Source organism: Eschrichtius robustus, chromosome 19 (assembly GCF_028021215.1).
Source record: "Eschrichtius robustus isolate mEscRob2 chromosome 19, mEscRob2.pri, whole genome shotgun sequence".
NCBI lineage: Eukaryota > Metazoa > Chordata > Mammalia > Artiodactyla > Eschrichtiidae > Eschrichtius > Eschrichtius robustus.
In genome coordinates, this window is record NC_090842.1 from 19,159,590 (window position 1) to 19,176,601 (window position 17,012).

The 17,012-nt window shown below is 39.7% G+C and overlaps 1 protein-coding gene across 3 annotated transcripts in view; it reads right to left on the reverse strand.

Moving 5' to 3' along the window:
• The window catches only part of NFATC3 (nuclear factor of activated T cells 3), a 127,607-nt gene extending 111,208 nt beyond the window's left edge, over positions 1-16,399 (reverse strand). For all 3 annotated transcript variants that reach the window (XM_068529249.1, XM_068529247.1, XM_068529248.1), the window contains exon 1: positions 16,012-16,399. In XM_068529249.1, the coding sequence (XP_068385350.1) occupies positions 16,012-16,114 (103 nt within the window). In that variant the 5' untranslated portion in view covers positions 16,115-16,399. The remainder of the gene's footprint in view (positions 1-16,011) is intronic.
• Between the last annotated feature and the right edge of the window lie 613 nt (positions 16,400-17,012).

The window sequence follows — 17,012 nt, forward strand, 5'->3', positions numbered from 1 at the left end:
TTTTGGAAGGCCCACACCATCCAGCTAAATCACCTTCCACCTGTTATTACCAGTATCTAATGGCCTTTAGGTCACTGGCATCTGACACAGGCTTCCTCGACACTCCATGTCTACTTGATCCTAGGTGTCTTCAACATCCTTGCCCTTCACCCCTCACCTTACTTTAGTACCCAACTCCCAGGAACCTAACTTGGACTTTGACATTGCCAGAGCTCATTTAACATCTGTAATCTTAAACTCAAATTCCCATCTCTGAACACTAGCCCTAACTATTCATCACTCTCTTCTCTTATTCCATTATACCCACTGTGTTACCTCATCTAGATGCAGTCTCTGAACCCCTCCCTTTTCTTTCAAACTATCTTTCATCTCCTGGCTTTACTTCCTTCCTTATCTAGTCTGTATCTCAAATTCCACCACTTCAACTGCCTTCTTCCTGGTAGCTCATTTCCATCCACTCTTTGACCTTCCTTCCATACAGCAAATTTCAGCCCAGAATCAATCCAATCATCTGTCTTCTGTTATTACACCTGAACAGTCAACTATTGCTGTGGGGGTAGGGAGAAGAGGATAACAACCATCCAGACTGGTAGAAACACAAATCTTCAAATTGCCTACTGAGCTGAGCCCTGAAGGCCACTCAGTAATGTTTTTGCTTTTTTCTGCTCAGCTCCCTCTCTTATTTTCCATATCCCAAACCTCTAATCTCTTCAGTCATCGTCTCCATAGTGACACCCCATTTAGCAAGGGATCCTGACCCTACTTGACAAAGAGCCAATATCTCCTATGCCACCCTCAAAAATACATCTATACAAATTCTACATTTATCCTTTTCATTTCTTCCTTTCTCGTAAAAAAAGTGACTCATCTCAGATATAAAGCTATTCTCTCCACCTATGATCTAATTCCAGCCCCGAATTCCATCAGCTATCTTCTCTTTCATAACTTCAACCTTCCCCTTCTCTCCTTCTCTCACTGGCTACTTCCTTCAATCTCTCACTTCCTTTAAAAAGCTTCCCTGAGATTTGAATTCTTCTTTAGGGTCTTCTCCCTCCTCCTTCCTCTAAAACACTGGTTTCTCAATAGGGGACAATTTTGCCCCACAGGGAACATTTGACAATGTCTAGAAGCATTTTCGATTGTCACAGCCAGAGGGATACAACTGACATATGGCGAGTAGGGGCCAGGGATGCTGATGCTGCATCATGATGTGGGCCCATGATGTGGCCTTTTTTTTGGTCACACTGCACGGCTTGCGGGATCTTAGTTCCCCAACCAGGGATCGAACCCGTGCCCCCTGCAGTGGAAGGGCAAGTCCCAACCACTGGACAGCCAGGGATTCCCTCAGCTCCCTTTAAAACAAAGAATTATCTAGTCCAAAATGTCTATAATAGGACTTCCCTGGTGGCGCAGTGGTTAGGACTCTGTGCTCCCAATACAGGGGGCCAGGGTTCAATCCCTGGTCAGGGAACTAGATCCCACACGCATGCCGCAGCTAGGAGTTTGCACGCCGAAACTGGGGAGCCCACGTGCCACAACTGAGGAGCCCACCTGCCACAACCAAATAAATAAATAAATAAATAATGTCAATAATGCCAAAGTTGAGAGAACTTGCTCTAAAAACTAAATTTTTAGAAACAGTAGTGTACTGTCACTGTCTCCACTTCTTCACTTTCCAGTGTTATCTGGCTTCAGATATACTGCACCGGTATCAATCGCCTTGAAAAAGCAGAGATTAACCACTCCTCTTTCTTAAAATTCTCTGTTTGAAAGGCGATAATGAAAATGAAAGCAGAAAACAGAGACTAGAGAAAAATTAATGAAACCAAAACGATTCTATGAGAAGACCAAGTGAATTAAAAACTTACATTCACACAAAAACCTGTATGTGACTCTTCACAGAAGATTTATTCATAATTGCCAAATATCAAGAGGAACCAAAATATCTTTCAACAGGTAAATGGATAAACTGTGATATATCCATACAGTGGAATACTTTATAGTGATAAAAAGGAACTAGATATTTATTCATACAATGACACAGATGAAGCTTAAATGCATTTTGCAAAGTGAAAGAAACCAGACATATAGGTAAGAGGGAGTGGGTGAATTTTTAAAATAATGAAACTGTTCTATATGGTATTAGGGTAAGGAATAAATAACTCTGTGCATTTGCCAAAGCCCAAAGAACTATACATCACAAAGAATGAAACTTTAAACTATGCAACTTTAAAAAAATCAACCAGGGGGACTTCCCTGGCGGTCCAGTGGTTAAGACTTCGCCTTCCAATGCAGGGGGTGAGGGTTCGATCCCTGGTCGGGGAGCTAAGATCTCACATGCCTTGCGGCCAAAAAACCAAAACATAAAAGAGAAGCAATATTGTAACAAAATTCAAAAAAGACTTTAAAAATGGTCCACATCAAAAAAAATCTTTAAAAATAAATAAAAAATCAATGAGGGGTTTGGGGGATTCTAGGATGGAATGCACACCATGTGAAAAGAATGTACTGTTACAAGCATATGACACTCAAACAGTATCCAGAATACCAGAATATATAAAGAACTCTTAAAACTCAACAACAAAAAGACAAACAACCCAATTTAAAAATGGAAATATTTTTAGGACTTGCATACACATTTCAGCAAAGAAGATGTAAAAATAGCCAGTAAGCACATGAAAAGATGTTCAACATTGTTAGTCGTTAGAGAAATGCAAATCAAAACCACAGTGAGAGACCACAATAGAAAAATAACAAGTATTAGCAAGGATGTGGAGAAACTGGAACTCTTGTACACTGCTGATAGGAATATAAAATGGTGCAGCTAGTCTGGAAAACAGTTTGGCATATTCTAAAATTTATATGGAAAGGTAAAAGGTTTAGAATAGCCAAAACAATCTGGAAAGAACAAAGTTGGAAAAATGACACTATCTGATTTCAAGAGTTACTATAAAGGTACAGAAATGACAGTGCAGTATCTGTAAAGAACAGACACACAACTCAACATAGAACACAGTCGAAAAAAAAACTCCCACATATATGGTCAACTGATTTTTGAAAAAGGTGCACAGGTAATGCAGTGGAAAAAGATAGCTCTTTCAACAAATGGGGCTGGAAGAATTGGATATCCATATGTAAAAACAGTGAACTTGGGTCCATACCTCACACCATACACACAAAAAATTAACTCAAAATAGAACACAGACCTAAATACAATACCCAAAACTATAAAACCTCCAAAAGAAAACCTTGGAGAAAATCTTTGTGAGCTCAGGTTAAGCAGATTTCTTTTTCTTTTTTTTTTTCAATTTATTTTATTTTTTGAAAGGTTATATACTTCATTTATAGTTATTATAAAATGTTAGCTATACTCCCCGTGTTGTACAATATATACTTGTAGCTGTTTTTCCATTTAGTAGTTTGTACCTCTTAATCCTCTACCTCTTTATTGCCCCTCTTCCTTTCCCTCTCCCCACTGGTAACCACTAGTTTGTTCTCTATGAGTCTGCTTCTTTTTTGTTATACAGGTTAGGCAAAGATTTCTCAGCTGTAACATCAAAAGCACAATCCATAAAAGAACAAATTGATAAATCAAACTTCATCAAAACTAAAAACCTCTGCAAAAGACACTGTTAATGAAAAGACAAGCCATAGATTAAGAGAAACTCTTTGCAAAGCATATATCCGATAAAGGACTTGTGTCTAAAAACAGTAAACATTGCTCAAAACTCAACAATAAAAAAAATTTTTAAAGATGCAAAGACTTCAATAGATGCTTGACCAAAAATGATATACAGATGATTAAAAAAAGATGCTTAATAGTGTTAGTCATTAGGGGAATATCAATTAAAACCATAATGAGATATCGCTAAACACACACATCAGAATGGCTAAAATAAGAAATGCTGATAATACCAAATGCTGCCTAAGATGCAGAGAAACTCGGTAACCTGTGCACTACAGGTGGGAATGTGAAAGTTTGGCAATTTCTTATAAAACTTAACTCACATATTGCAGGTTGGGGGGCAACTGCACTTTTAGTCATTTATACAAGAGAAATGAAAACTTATATCCACACAAAAATCTACACACAAATGTTCACAGTAACTTTATTCATAACAGCCAATAACTGGAAATAACCAAATGTCCTTCAACGGGTAAAAGGTTAAACAAATTGTAATACATCCGTATCACGGAATACTACTCAGTAATTAAAAGGAGCAAATTTAATATATGTAACAACTTGGAAGGATCACCAAGGAATTATACTGAGTGGAAAAGCCAATCTCAAAAGGTTAAATAGTACAATATATGACTCAATTTATTTAACATTTTCTTAAAATAAAATTATAGAGATAGAGAACAGATTAGTGGTTACCAGGAATTAGAGACTGGGGTGGGGAGGTGGGAGGGAAGTAGGGTGGCTATAAAGGGATTAATGAGATGGAACTTTGTGGTAATGAATAGTTCTGCATCTTGATTGTGGCAGTGGATACACGAACCTACACATGTGATAAAATTGCACAGAACTTATATGGGAAAAGAATCTAAAAAGAGTGGATATATGTATATGTATAACTGATTCACTTTGCTGTACAGCAGAAACTAACACAACACTGTGAATCAATTATACTCCAATAAAAATTAATTTAAAAAATTTTTTTAAATTGTCCAGAACTACACATACACACAGAGAGTGCATGTAAAAATGGTGACAAGTGAATAAGTTTGGTGGATTGTAGCAATGTCATTTTCCTGGTCTTGATATTATACTATAGTTATGCAAGAGTTTATCATTGGGAGAAACTGAGTAAAGGATACCCAGAAACTCCCTCTCTGTATTTTTTGCAACATTCTGTAAATCTACAATTATTTCAATATGAAAAGCTTTTTTCAATAGGCAAAAGACTTAAACAGACACTTCACCAAAAAAGACATACAGATGGCAAAAAAGCACATAAAAAGATGTTCAACAGCATTAGTCATTAGGGAAGTATAAAATAAAACCACAAGGAGATACTACTACACACCTATTAGAATGACTAAAATTAAAAAGACTGACCAAACCAAACACAGGTGAAAATGTGGAAATGTACATTTTCACTGCTAGTAAGGAATGTGAAACAATATATCCACTTTGGAAAACAGTTTATCAGTCTCTCAAAAAGTTAAACATACCTACCACATGATCCAATCATAGGTCCAAGGATAAAGGAAATATGCGCCCACACAAAGACTTATACATGATGTTCAAGCAGCTTTATTTGTAAGCCAAAACAATCCAAAAGTCCATCAAGAGGTGAATGGATAAACAAATTGTGGGATATGCATACAATGGAAACTACTCTCCAATAGGAATGAATGACCTGGGACCTCCCTGGTGATCCAGTGGCTAAGACTCCACGCTCCCAATGCAGGAGGCCCGGGGTTCGATCCCTGGTCAGGGAACTAGATCTCACATGCCTCAACTAAAGAGTCTGCATGCCGCAACCAAAAAAGAAAAGATCCTGCATGCCACAACTAAAGATCCCGCATGCCACAACGAAGATCTCGTGTGCCCCAAGTAAGACCCAACGCAAACAAATAAATAAATAAATATTTTTAAAAAAATGAATGACCTATTGATAGGCTCATTAACATGGATGAATCTCAAAATAACAATGTCAAATGAAAGAAATCAGACCAAAAAAACTATATACTTCATGATTCCATTTATATGTTTTCTATAGTGATTTCAGCGGTTGTCTGGGAAAAGGTTAAAAGTGTGTGGGTAGGAATGATGACAAAGGACACATGGAAACTTTTGGGGTGATGGATATGTTTACTACCTTTAATGTGATTAAATTTCCATAGATATACATGTGTCAAAACTTGCCAAACTGTACACTTCAAATAAATAGTTTATTACTGAAGGGGATCAGGATATACTACTCCAAAATAAGCAACTTTGGCATAAGGATTATTTGAGCTGAAGTCAATTGAAAAACAGCAAACAGGAAGAACTCTCTGCCCTCTCCCTTTCTGCCCAAAAGCTGGGCATAAATTTCCCTTTATAAAGGTGTTCCCCTCTCCCGTACCAGGAAGAGAACTACTCCTATCTGCATAACAAATCTTACAAAACAACCCTTATTTATCATACATTTCCTAGTCACCTACCCACAACTTACACCCCACCAGAAGTCCAAACCCCCTTTTTACTTTGTCTAGTCTCTTTTCCACACTTTACCACTCTTTGGTAAAACAGTATATAAGCCTCCCAGACTTTTCATAGTACTCGGTATATTTTATTAAAATGAATCATCTTTCCCCCTTCCCACCTCCAAATCTGTTTCTCACAGTTGACCAAAATTAGAAAAACAGAAATAATCCTAGTCTCCTTCCTCTCCTTAGTCAATTGATACCAGTCCTTTTGATTTCTTTCCAAATCTATCTCAGCGTCATTCCCAACTTGCCATCTCCACTCCTCTGCCCATTATCATTTCTCAGAACAACACTGCTCTTGCCTCCATTCCTGCCTTACTCAATCCATTATGCACAGTGTAGCAGAGAGATCTAAGCCACAAATCTGACATTCTTGTCCAGCTTGGAATCCTTTGACAGCTCCCTGTCTTCAATCTAAAATCCAAACTCCTCAATACAGCATAACAGGCTCTCCTTCTCCAGCCACATCTGGATATTATAGCCTGATCTTCAACCTTCCAAAATGAAAGGACCATGCTAACTTGTGTTTTGGGGAGTGGTCATCAATGGGCCTGAAATGTATTTCCTACCCTATCTACCTAAAGCAAATCATCCTACTGGATTCAGCTCAATTGTAACCTCTTCTGTGACCTCTCAAAGTTAAACTCTGTCATTTACGCTCTCAGAGGGCCTTCTCTGTACCTGTATTACTGCTGTATTTAAAATACATCCACTCCAATAAACTGAATCATATTCATACATAATAATACTGACACAGTAAGTTTTTCTTTTAATTAATTAATTAATTTGTTTATCTTTGGTTGCATTGGGTCTTTGTTGCTGCGTGCGGGCTTTCTCTAGTTGCGGTGAGCGGGGGCTACCCTTCATTGCGGTGAGCAGGCTTCTCACTGCAGTGGCTACTCTTGTTGCAGAGCACGGGCTCTAGGCGCACAGGCTTTAGTAGTTGCAGCACGTGGGCTCAGTAGTTGTGGCTCGCAGGCTCAGTAGTTGTGGCGCACGGGCTTAGTTGCTCCGTGGCATGTGGGATCTTCCCGACCAGGGACAGAACTGTGTCCCCTGCACTGGCAGGCGGATTCTTAACCACTGCGCCACCAGACAAGTCCCACTGCTACCATTTAAAAATGTCTAGGGCAGGCGGGAGTAAGAAGCATCCCTCAAGCGGCCATTCTGAGCCAAAAGCAGAAAATCTAGTCACAGGAACACATGTGTAACTTGTAAACCCTGGCTCAGACATGTTTGAGTCCATGTGCTTCACCATGAGTCTTGGTTTTACCAAACGAAAAACTATTTCTGCACTTAAACTCTTCCTGGGAGGAGAGAGGCAAGAGGAATACTAGAAAGAGCCCAAGTCAGAAAACCTGGGTTCAAATCCCAACCCTTCTACTTTCTAGATGGTCAAATCTACCTTCATTTCTGCTTCCTCAGGTAAAATGGAAACAGTACCTTCCTCTTCAGGTTATCATGAGACTTAGAAATAATGTATATAAAAATAACTTGCACATAAATAGGTAGTCAATAATATTGGATTAAATATTTACCTAACAACACACAAAAAGAGGAACAGTTACAAAAATGATCAAAATTATAGGCTGTGCAAAAACAACTCTAGGATTTTCAAGCAGAAATTAAGCAATTTACTAGAGAAGAACAAAGACTAGGAGCCAGAGATCCTGGGTCTCTGTTTTGTAACTAACTAGTTAAATGACCCTGGGCAAACCATCCTGAGCCTCAATTTCCTCTCTTATAAAATAAAAGAATTAAATTAGCCTGAAATTATTCTGTGCTTTTTAAGCAGTGTCACTCAACTAGTAATAGATATGAATTTAGAACCCAGATCTAGTTCAGTACTACCTCAAAATAATGTTTCTAAATTGCCTCACAAAAGAAAAAGACTATGAAATAATATGCGGATGGCAGAGGCAGTTCAGACAAATGGGTAGAAGGAAAGATTTCATGTTAGGACTGAAAAGAGATAAATAAAACTAAAGATGATGAACTTGATACTAATGTACAGAGTAAGGGATATAAAAAAGGTAAAGCACAGGGGACTTCCCTGGTGGTGCAGTGGATAAGAATTCGCCTGCCAATACAGGGGACAAGGGTTCAATCCCTGGTCCGGGAAGACCCCACATGCCATGGAGCAACTAAGCCCGAGAGCCACAACTACTGAGCCTGCATGCTGCAACTACTGAAGCCCACACGCCTAGAGCCCGTGCTCCGCAACAAGAGAAGCCACCGCAATGAGAAGCCTGTGCACTGCAACAAAGAGTAGCCCCCGCTCGCCGCAACTAGAGAAAGCCTGCGTGCAGCAATGAAGACCCAACACAGCCCAAAAAAAAAAAAAAAAAAGGTAAAGCACAATGAGGAAAACGAGTGAAGAGGCAGGTTACAGACACAAGGGAGCAGGAATCAAAGATAATCTTAGCTGTGACTTTCAAAATTTACTTGGGAGGTTATAAAGTATGAAGAAAAAACTACACAAATCCAAACAGGAGGTGACTAAGACTTGATTTTGGCCATAGAGCAGAGAAAGGGGAAGATATAACTCATTTTCAGGAAGTGGCATAATTTATCAACCAACTAATCCAATAAAAAGACAGCAATAGGGGCTTCCCTGGTGGCGCAGTGGTTAAGAATCCACCTGCCAATGCAGGGGACAAGGGTTGGAGCCCTGGTCCGGGAAGATCCCACATGCCACGGAGCAACTAAGCCCGTGCACCACAACTACTGAGCCTGTGCTCTAGAGCCTCCGAGCCACAACTACTGAAGCCCGCGCGCCTAGAGCCCGCGCTCTGCAACAAGAGAAGCCACCACAGTGAGAAGCCCGCGCACCGCAACGAAGAGTAGCCCCCGCGCTCTGCAACTAGAGAAAAGCCTGCGCGCAGCAACGAAGACCCAACGCAGCCAAAAATAAATAAATTAATTTTTTTAAAAAATTACATAAATAAATAAATAAATAAATAAATAAAATTCACAAACTGTCCATTAAAGTGTTCTGGCCAATGATGGAAAAAAATGTTTCTAGAAATATTTTTACATGTGATATAAATCAACATTATTGAAAAAAGTTATAATTTCAAAGCTCACATAATCCTACCTATTTTCTAATTAAACAGCAAAGCTGATGAAAATTTAATACAAAATTAAGAAATATAAAAATTTTAAGACACTGAAAACGTATTTTAAAATATTAAAAATCTCACCTGCTTGTGAAACATAAGACATATGGGAACTGTACATTTTGTAGGAAAATGAAGCCTTCAAGCTACTTCTCCAGTGTACCTGAGACTTTCAGGCTTTCATAAAGATGCATTTCCCTTACACACAGGAATACCAATATGTTAACTAGAACTGTCCCAACGATTAAATGTCAGCTATCAATTCACAGACAATTCATACAACATTCTGCTTAAATATTACAGGTCTAATTGTTCCTCTCTTCTCAAGTTTACCACATTCAGGCAAACAGGTGAGAGTCATGCAATATAATTATATAAACATTACCAGAAATGCTGAAATATATGCAGACTCATGCTATGTTTGAGCTAAAATTATGGCTGTTAAAAAAGCTTGCTACTGCTTGTGACTCTCCTAAGCCTCCCCAAACAAACTCACTCCTCTTAAATTCCACTGTTACTTGAACCTCATATGGCATGCCTGGGCAAATTTGATGACTTGGATTTTGTTTTAGAAGCTAGGCTTACTGCCAAGTCTGCTGTGTCTACTCCCCTGACCCACCAGGACAGCTTTAGACAACACCTCCCTTATTTATGTTACTGCTGTGAGCAGTCAAACTACTGCTTACTATCAAATGAGGCTCAACCTACTCAGGTTTCCTAACTCTCAGGAGTAATGCAATTGACTTCAATGTATTCTGGCTTTCTCAACCTCACCTCTTACTTAAAATAAAACATCACCATATTGAATCACCAACTACTCAATACTAAGAAGGAAAGTAAAGGGCGTTAAACTTCACAATCAGTAACACAACTAATTACCTTCTCTTAAAATATTCCATTTTATATATTAGTATTTTATTTATTACTTTTTCTGAAGAACAACAAACTCCACAATTTCTTACCAAAAATGTCCTCATGATCATACTTCACTGAAAAAATAAATACAGAGCAAGACTCAAAAGCAGAATTTGGGATATACTTCAATAAAAATACAGTAATTTTAGGCGAACTTTACTGGTTGCCACAGAAAGGCAAGTCATACTAAGAAGTTGATTCTACAGTTTACCTTAAGTTAATATCTCAAATGCCCTTAAATACTTAAGATTCAGGCCTTACTAGACCCCCACAATTTCTTAGCAATGTACATAATGCCAAGCTTTAATTTTCGTATCATCTAATAAAACTACAGTATTACCTCTAATATTTTAGAATATATGCCAAAATATCCCTTCTGTATTGGCAAATGGGAAAATCTAAGAAAGCACAGGTATAGCAATGCTCTTACAATGATAAAGTTTTAACAAAACAATATGACATTGAAATTTTTTCCTCAATTTTTCCCCATACTCACTAAAACACATTTATTCACTAATCTCCATCACAAAATTCTGCTAGTACCCTCAGGAGCATCCTCTACCCCTATCAGGAAAAGTGTCAAGGAAGCAGAATATTATATTATTCTTCCAAGTGAAATGGTGAAATGTTTATCACTGACTCAATCACTTAATATATATTCTCACTGCATTCGAGTCTAAAGAAAAAGCTGACCTATGGTATGAAAGTAAGGTTCAGCAGTAATCAAATCTTCCTTTACAGTATCTAATGCGCCATGCAAACACACCATTAATTTCTACAGGAAACCATACAAGCAACTTCTCTTTTTTCATACTGATTTAAATATCCAATTATACTTAGTATGGTTAGCAAATTAACTATCCTTCACACCATACTTAATTCAAGAAAGTAGAAAAACGTAATTAAAAGCAATTGACCTTCAGTACTTATGTTTAGTAAGGTATGAGAAAGAAGGTAACATTGAAAAAATAATAGAATTAAGAGGAAAAAATTAGAATATCTAAGACAAATATTCCAACTCATCTAAGAAAGGTTTAAAAGACAGGATCTCTCATCTGCCCCTACTCTCTCTAAATGTTTTATTTTAGTATAGGAAAAAGGTCTAGGAAATAGGAGGAAATAAAAAATAACCTATCGTCAGTTTTTGTGTGTTTTTAAAAAAATGTTAACCACCATCACTTAATGAGTACCACTGGGCCAAGGACTGTGCTAAGAGCTTTAAATATATTATCTCATTTAAAACAAGATAAAACAAAACCACTGAGTATAAATTATCAATAAAAACCAAAAAATGAGAAAATGAAATTATCTAAAAGACAGTAAATTATAAAGAACAGAACCAGATGTCCAAGCACCAAACAAAGTAGAACACTACAGATTAAAGACTAGGACAATGATCTAGAAAAAGTTCCTCAACTTCATTTTTTAAATTTTTATTTTAAATTTTTTTCCAACTTTATGTGAAAAAGGTATATACTAAACTGGTATCTGATAAAACTACACTTATCATAAAGTAACTTTCTTACAAAAATACATATTGTATCTAAGATATTTCTCCCCTTTCAAAAGCAGCAGGAGGTAAGACATAACACACCTATAGCACACCCTCCTCCCAGTGACTCTCATTCAGGGCTAAAAAGTCAATGTTTAGTAATGAACAAACCCTGAGAATGAAACTTTGAATTTGAAACATAAAGATTATTACAACATCAAACTAAATTAGAGATATACAATCAATACACTAAAATAGAGCACCAGAAACTGCCCTTTATAATGGCAAAATATAATGGCAAATAATATTAATGAAATACATTAAACACTTACCAATTTTAAATTCTCTATTTACTATTGAGGTAGCTCTTCATTTTGAAACTAGGTATTAAGTAAAACAAATGTAAACATAGTATTTTGATTCATTTTTAACTGGAAAAAAAATCAAAGTGAACACTGTCCTATTTAAAAAAACCAAAAAGCTAAAGACTAGGATCTTATATTTTCTTTAATGGAAAAATCTCAAAACACCTTGGTAAGCAATAAACTTAAAAAGTCAGTTACTGGCGATATATGTTTATGTATAGCTGATTCACTTTGTTATACAGCAGAAACTAACACACCATTGTAAAGCAATTATACTCCAATAAAGATGTTAAAAAAAAAAAAGTCACAACATATCGAACTTATCAAGTGTCAAATCATCAAATCATCTAATTTGTACTTTAACAAGCTTGCTTAGGATATTCACTAAATTCAGCCCCTTGGCTTGTTCTCAGTCTCCATCCACTATCCCCCCCCACCTCCAAATATTTTTCAAAAATCTTCTGTATGGAAATTTAGATGTGATACAAGTACTCTTAAGCCTTTAGAGAGAAGGAAAACCTGCAGCTCAAAATTACCAAGATCTGCTGTCTTACAGAATTGACCAATAAAAGTCAAAGAACTGAAACAAGTCTCATAAACTTCCCCTACCACCAAACAACAACAACAACAACAACAACAACAAAAACCCGTAAGGACTGACTCAAAACTTAAGTGGTACTTTTTCATTAACTGAACAAATACTGGTTGCCTACTATGTTAAACGCACTGTGCTAGGCATCTATGAACAAGATACAGACATTATCAATGCCCTCATGGAATGTTCTGCTTCAGTGAGGAAGAGAATTCAGAAACAAGTAAACTCACTGATATGACCCAATACTGATCTGAATCCTAGTAAGCAATTTTACTCTCATGGCCCACTTTACTTCATATTATCATCTTAAATGTAGGTCAGTTAATCCACTTAGTTCCTTCAAACTACACACTCATAATTATGCATAGTAAAATGAAATCAGGGACTTCCCTGGTGGCGCAGTGGTTGAGAATCCGCCTGCCAAGGCAGGGGACACGGGTTTGATCCCTGGTCCCAGAAGATCCCACATGCCGCGGAGCAACTAAGCCAGTGCGCCACAACTACTGAGCCTGCACTCTAGAGCCCACGAGCCACAACTACTGAGCCCGAGTGGCCACAACTACTGAAGCCCGTGAGCCTAGAGCCAGTGCTCCACAACAACAGAAGCTACCACAATGAGAAGCCCGCCAAAAATAAAATAAATAAATAAAATTTTTAAAAAAGAAATGGATTTATTTAAAAAATGAAATTAATTTTGTGGACAAATAACTTTGAAACCTTAGTTTTGAATAACACATCCTTTTCAATAGAATTAAAAAATTAGCTGCTAGGTGTTCATAGCAGCACTATTTACAATAGCCTAAAGGTAGAAACAGCTCATGTCCTGTCCATCTATGGATGAATAAACAAATTGGAGTATATATACAACAGAACGTGATTCAGTCATTAAAAAAGAATGACGTACTGCGATGTTCTACAGCATGGATGAACCACAAAAACACTATGCTAAGTGAAAGAAGCCAGACACAAAAGGTCACATATGTATGATGCCATTTATATGAAATATCCAGGATAGGTAAATCCATAGAGACAGATCCCAGATTAGAGATTCGGCTGCCAGGGACCTGAAGGGGAAAAGGGAGAATGAGGAGCAACTGCTTAGTGGGTTTGGGGTTTCCTTTTGGGGTGATGAAAATGTTTTGAAATTAGATGTGGTGGTTGCACAACACTGGGAATGCACTAAATGCCACTGAATCATTCAATTAAAAACGGTTTATGTCATGTGTATTTCAACCTAATTTTTTTTAATTTACAAAAAATAGCTACTAGAGGAGATATGAGGATATATGTATATGTATAGCTGATTCACTTTGTTATAACGCAGAAACTAACACACCACTGTAAAGCAATTATACTCCAATAAAGATGTTAAAAAAAAAATAGACTACTTTAAAGTGGACTTTTTGTCACAAATAAAACTGCTCAAGTTTAACTTTGGGAAAATCAGCTGTAAATAAAGTTTCAAACCTTAACTCCTCTAGACCCATTTAATATGAAAATGTTTTTTTAGGGGTTTTATGGCAAAAATCATTCCTTAAATAGCTGTTTTCATAGCATTTAAATGTTATTTAATGTTTTGGATGTACATACAACTCCTATTTGATGATAATCCTTTATTACTCATATGTTTGGTTAACATCTTTATTGATCATATATTTGGTATTTAATGTACTCTAATCAAGTTTGTGCCCAATAAAGGTTTGCTGACATCATCAACTTTATCTTCTTTATAATGAAAACACTCATTCAAACACGATTTTATTTTGTTAAATCCCCATAATTTAAGTACAATTCAATGCAACCCTCTCCACCAATGCCACTTTCCCCCTGTTTCTACCTCTATTATAAGCTGCACCACCATTCAGTCAGCCTAGTAGCACAGTTATTTGGGTTATGTGCCCCCCATTCCATTTCCCAAGCTCCTTGAGGGGCCTCAGTTCTTTCTGCATCCATCGTAACACTACCTAACACTACCTTGAGCATAATAGGTGCTCAAATGATGTCAGTGGAATTGAAAAAAACGCAGCCAACAAATAACTACTGTAAATTATTTACTATGTTGAGAAAGACATCTAACATATAAAGACTAATAGGACTGATAATACAGTACAAATACTTCCCAGAGAATACTTATGCCATACGTTCAGATATGTTTTTCAGTGCTACCCTACAGAACAGTCTCTTGAACATCAATATGAACATAAGGTAATTCACCTAACACCGGAAAAAATAAAAGGGGATTAGTCTTATCCATCTCCCTTTTGAAGTTCGCCTGCATAAGTAATAAGGAAACTGAACTTAATGAACCACACTATTCCAAACCAGGTCACAGGAGAGTCCCCAACCATCCTGTTTCTATTTCCTGACTGGTCTGACCTCCAAGCATTATGGTGCCCAGCCTTTCACGCTCTCCTTTAAAACCCAACTCATGATCTCCTTTAAAACATCTTCCGAGGTGAGCTTTTTCTTAAAATAAAAACTGACTTCCAGAACTTTCTAGGAAAATTACAAACACGGCACCCCACTTTTTAAAATCTTCCGAAACACTTAGTTCAAAAAAAAAGAAACCCAGTTTTCGGAAAAGTCCCGTTATAGTTACACTTCGAATTAAATGTGGGCCATTAACTTGCACAAGTGGAAGTTAACACTACAGCGTAACTCTCCTAGCAAAGTAGATTTAAACAGACATGCGCACGAATTTTAGGGAGCTCCTGCACTTCCAGAATGCGCATCTTTCAAATGCAGATTGTTTTTAAAACCTAGAATAGATGAAAAACCAAACCTGCTTACACTTCACAGGGACATTTCCTCCGCACCACGCTGGCAAAGCAGCGACAACCAGACGCCACCTGGGCAGCGGCCCCGACCCTCGGCCTCCAAACCCCGGGCGTCCACTGGCCACAGGCGTCCCGGAGTCCAGTTCCCCACTAGTTTGCTTCCAGCCTAGCCCGCGGCCACTTCCACGTCGCTGCGACCCACACGCCTCCTCAGCGGTTTAAATCCGCTCTTCACTCACCACACACACACACGATGTTACCAGACACTCACCACACACACACACACACGCGCGCGCGATGTTACCAGCCACTCACCACACACACACACCACACACGATGTTACCACTCACCCCCCCACACACACACACAATGTTACATCACCACATACACACACACACACGATGTTACCAGACACTCACCCCCCCCCCACACACACACACACGATGTTACCAGACCCGGGACAACCAAGGGACCAGGCAGGGAGGGGGCGAGCTCTTGCGAGCGAGAAGAGCTGACGCTCCTCGTTCCCGCCCCGCCCGGCACCCACCTGCAGGCCGCGAGACCGGGGGCGGCGGTGGCGGCGCCCCGTCCTCGCCAAAGACGAGTTTAAAGTCGAGCTCGTCGTGGGCGCCACAGTTTGCAGTAGTCATCGGCGTGGCCCAGGGTGCTGCGGCTCCTCCTCAGGCGGCGGCGGCGGCGGCGGCGGCTCCTCAGCGCCGCTTCATGCCGGGCCGCGCCGGCCAGGAGGTTGCAGCTCCGCAGCAAACTTTCCGGGCGGGGACCGCGACGTCGAGCGTTCCGTTCCGAACTCTAAAACTGGCCGCGCGCCGAACCGCACCAGGAGCCGCCACCACTGCCAGTCGTCGATGCCCAAGCTGCCACGGTCGCCTTAGACGATATTCCCCGCCCCCCTACAGAGGCCGCCACCGGCGCGCTCCCGCGCCGTGCCGCGAGCCCGGTCCCGCCCCCTACCGCGCGCCCATCTGACCCGGCCGCCCATAGGCCACTGGCGCCGCGGACGAGCCCGATGGCACCGCCCCCTCACCGGCCTACCGCGTGACTACCTCTCCAGGAGAAGGAAGTCACGTGATTATGGAGAGCCGGATAGCCCTACTACCTCTTGGGAGTCGTAGTTTGCATCAACTCCTTCTAAGCCAGGACCCGGTACCAGGGTGTGAGGTCGATAGCCCTCTAATTATATTGAGGGGCCCACCACCTGCCAGTCAGAGATCCCTTGCCTTATTAGGCAGACCCCACGTTGGGGAAGGGGCGCCAAGAGCCTTGGGGTTAAGGGTGCGGTGACACGCGGCTGCAGTGTTATTCCTGCCTGGCTGGGTTTGGGGAAGGTAACAGCGCCCCGGAGGGTTACGTGGACATCACTCACTCCCTCATCCCTTTACCCCAGCCTTAATGGCGGAGTCTCGAGAAGGCTGGGACTGGGTCGGGCTTCCAGCTAAGGTGGGGCGGAGCCGGAGGAAACCTGGGTTGCGCAACGAGGCCCAAGTCTGAGCTACCAGTCGCTGCAGACGCACCCTTGCGGGGCGGGGT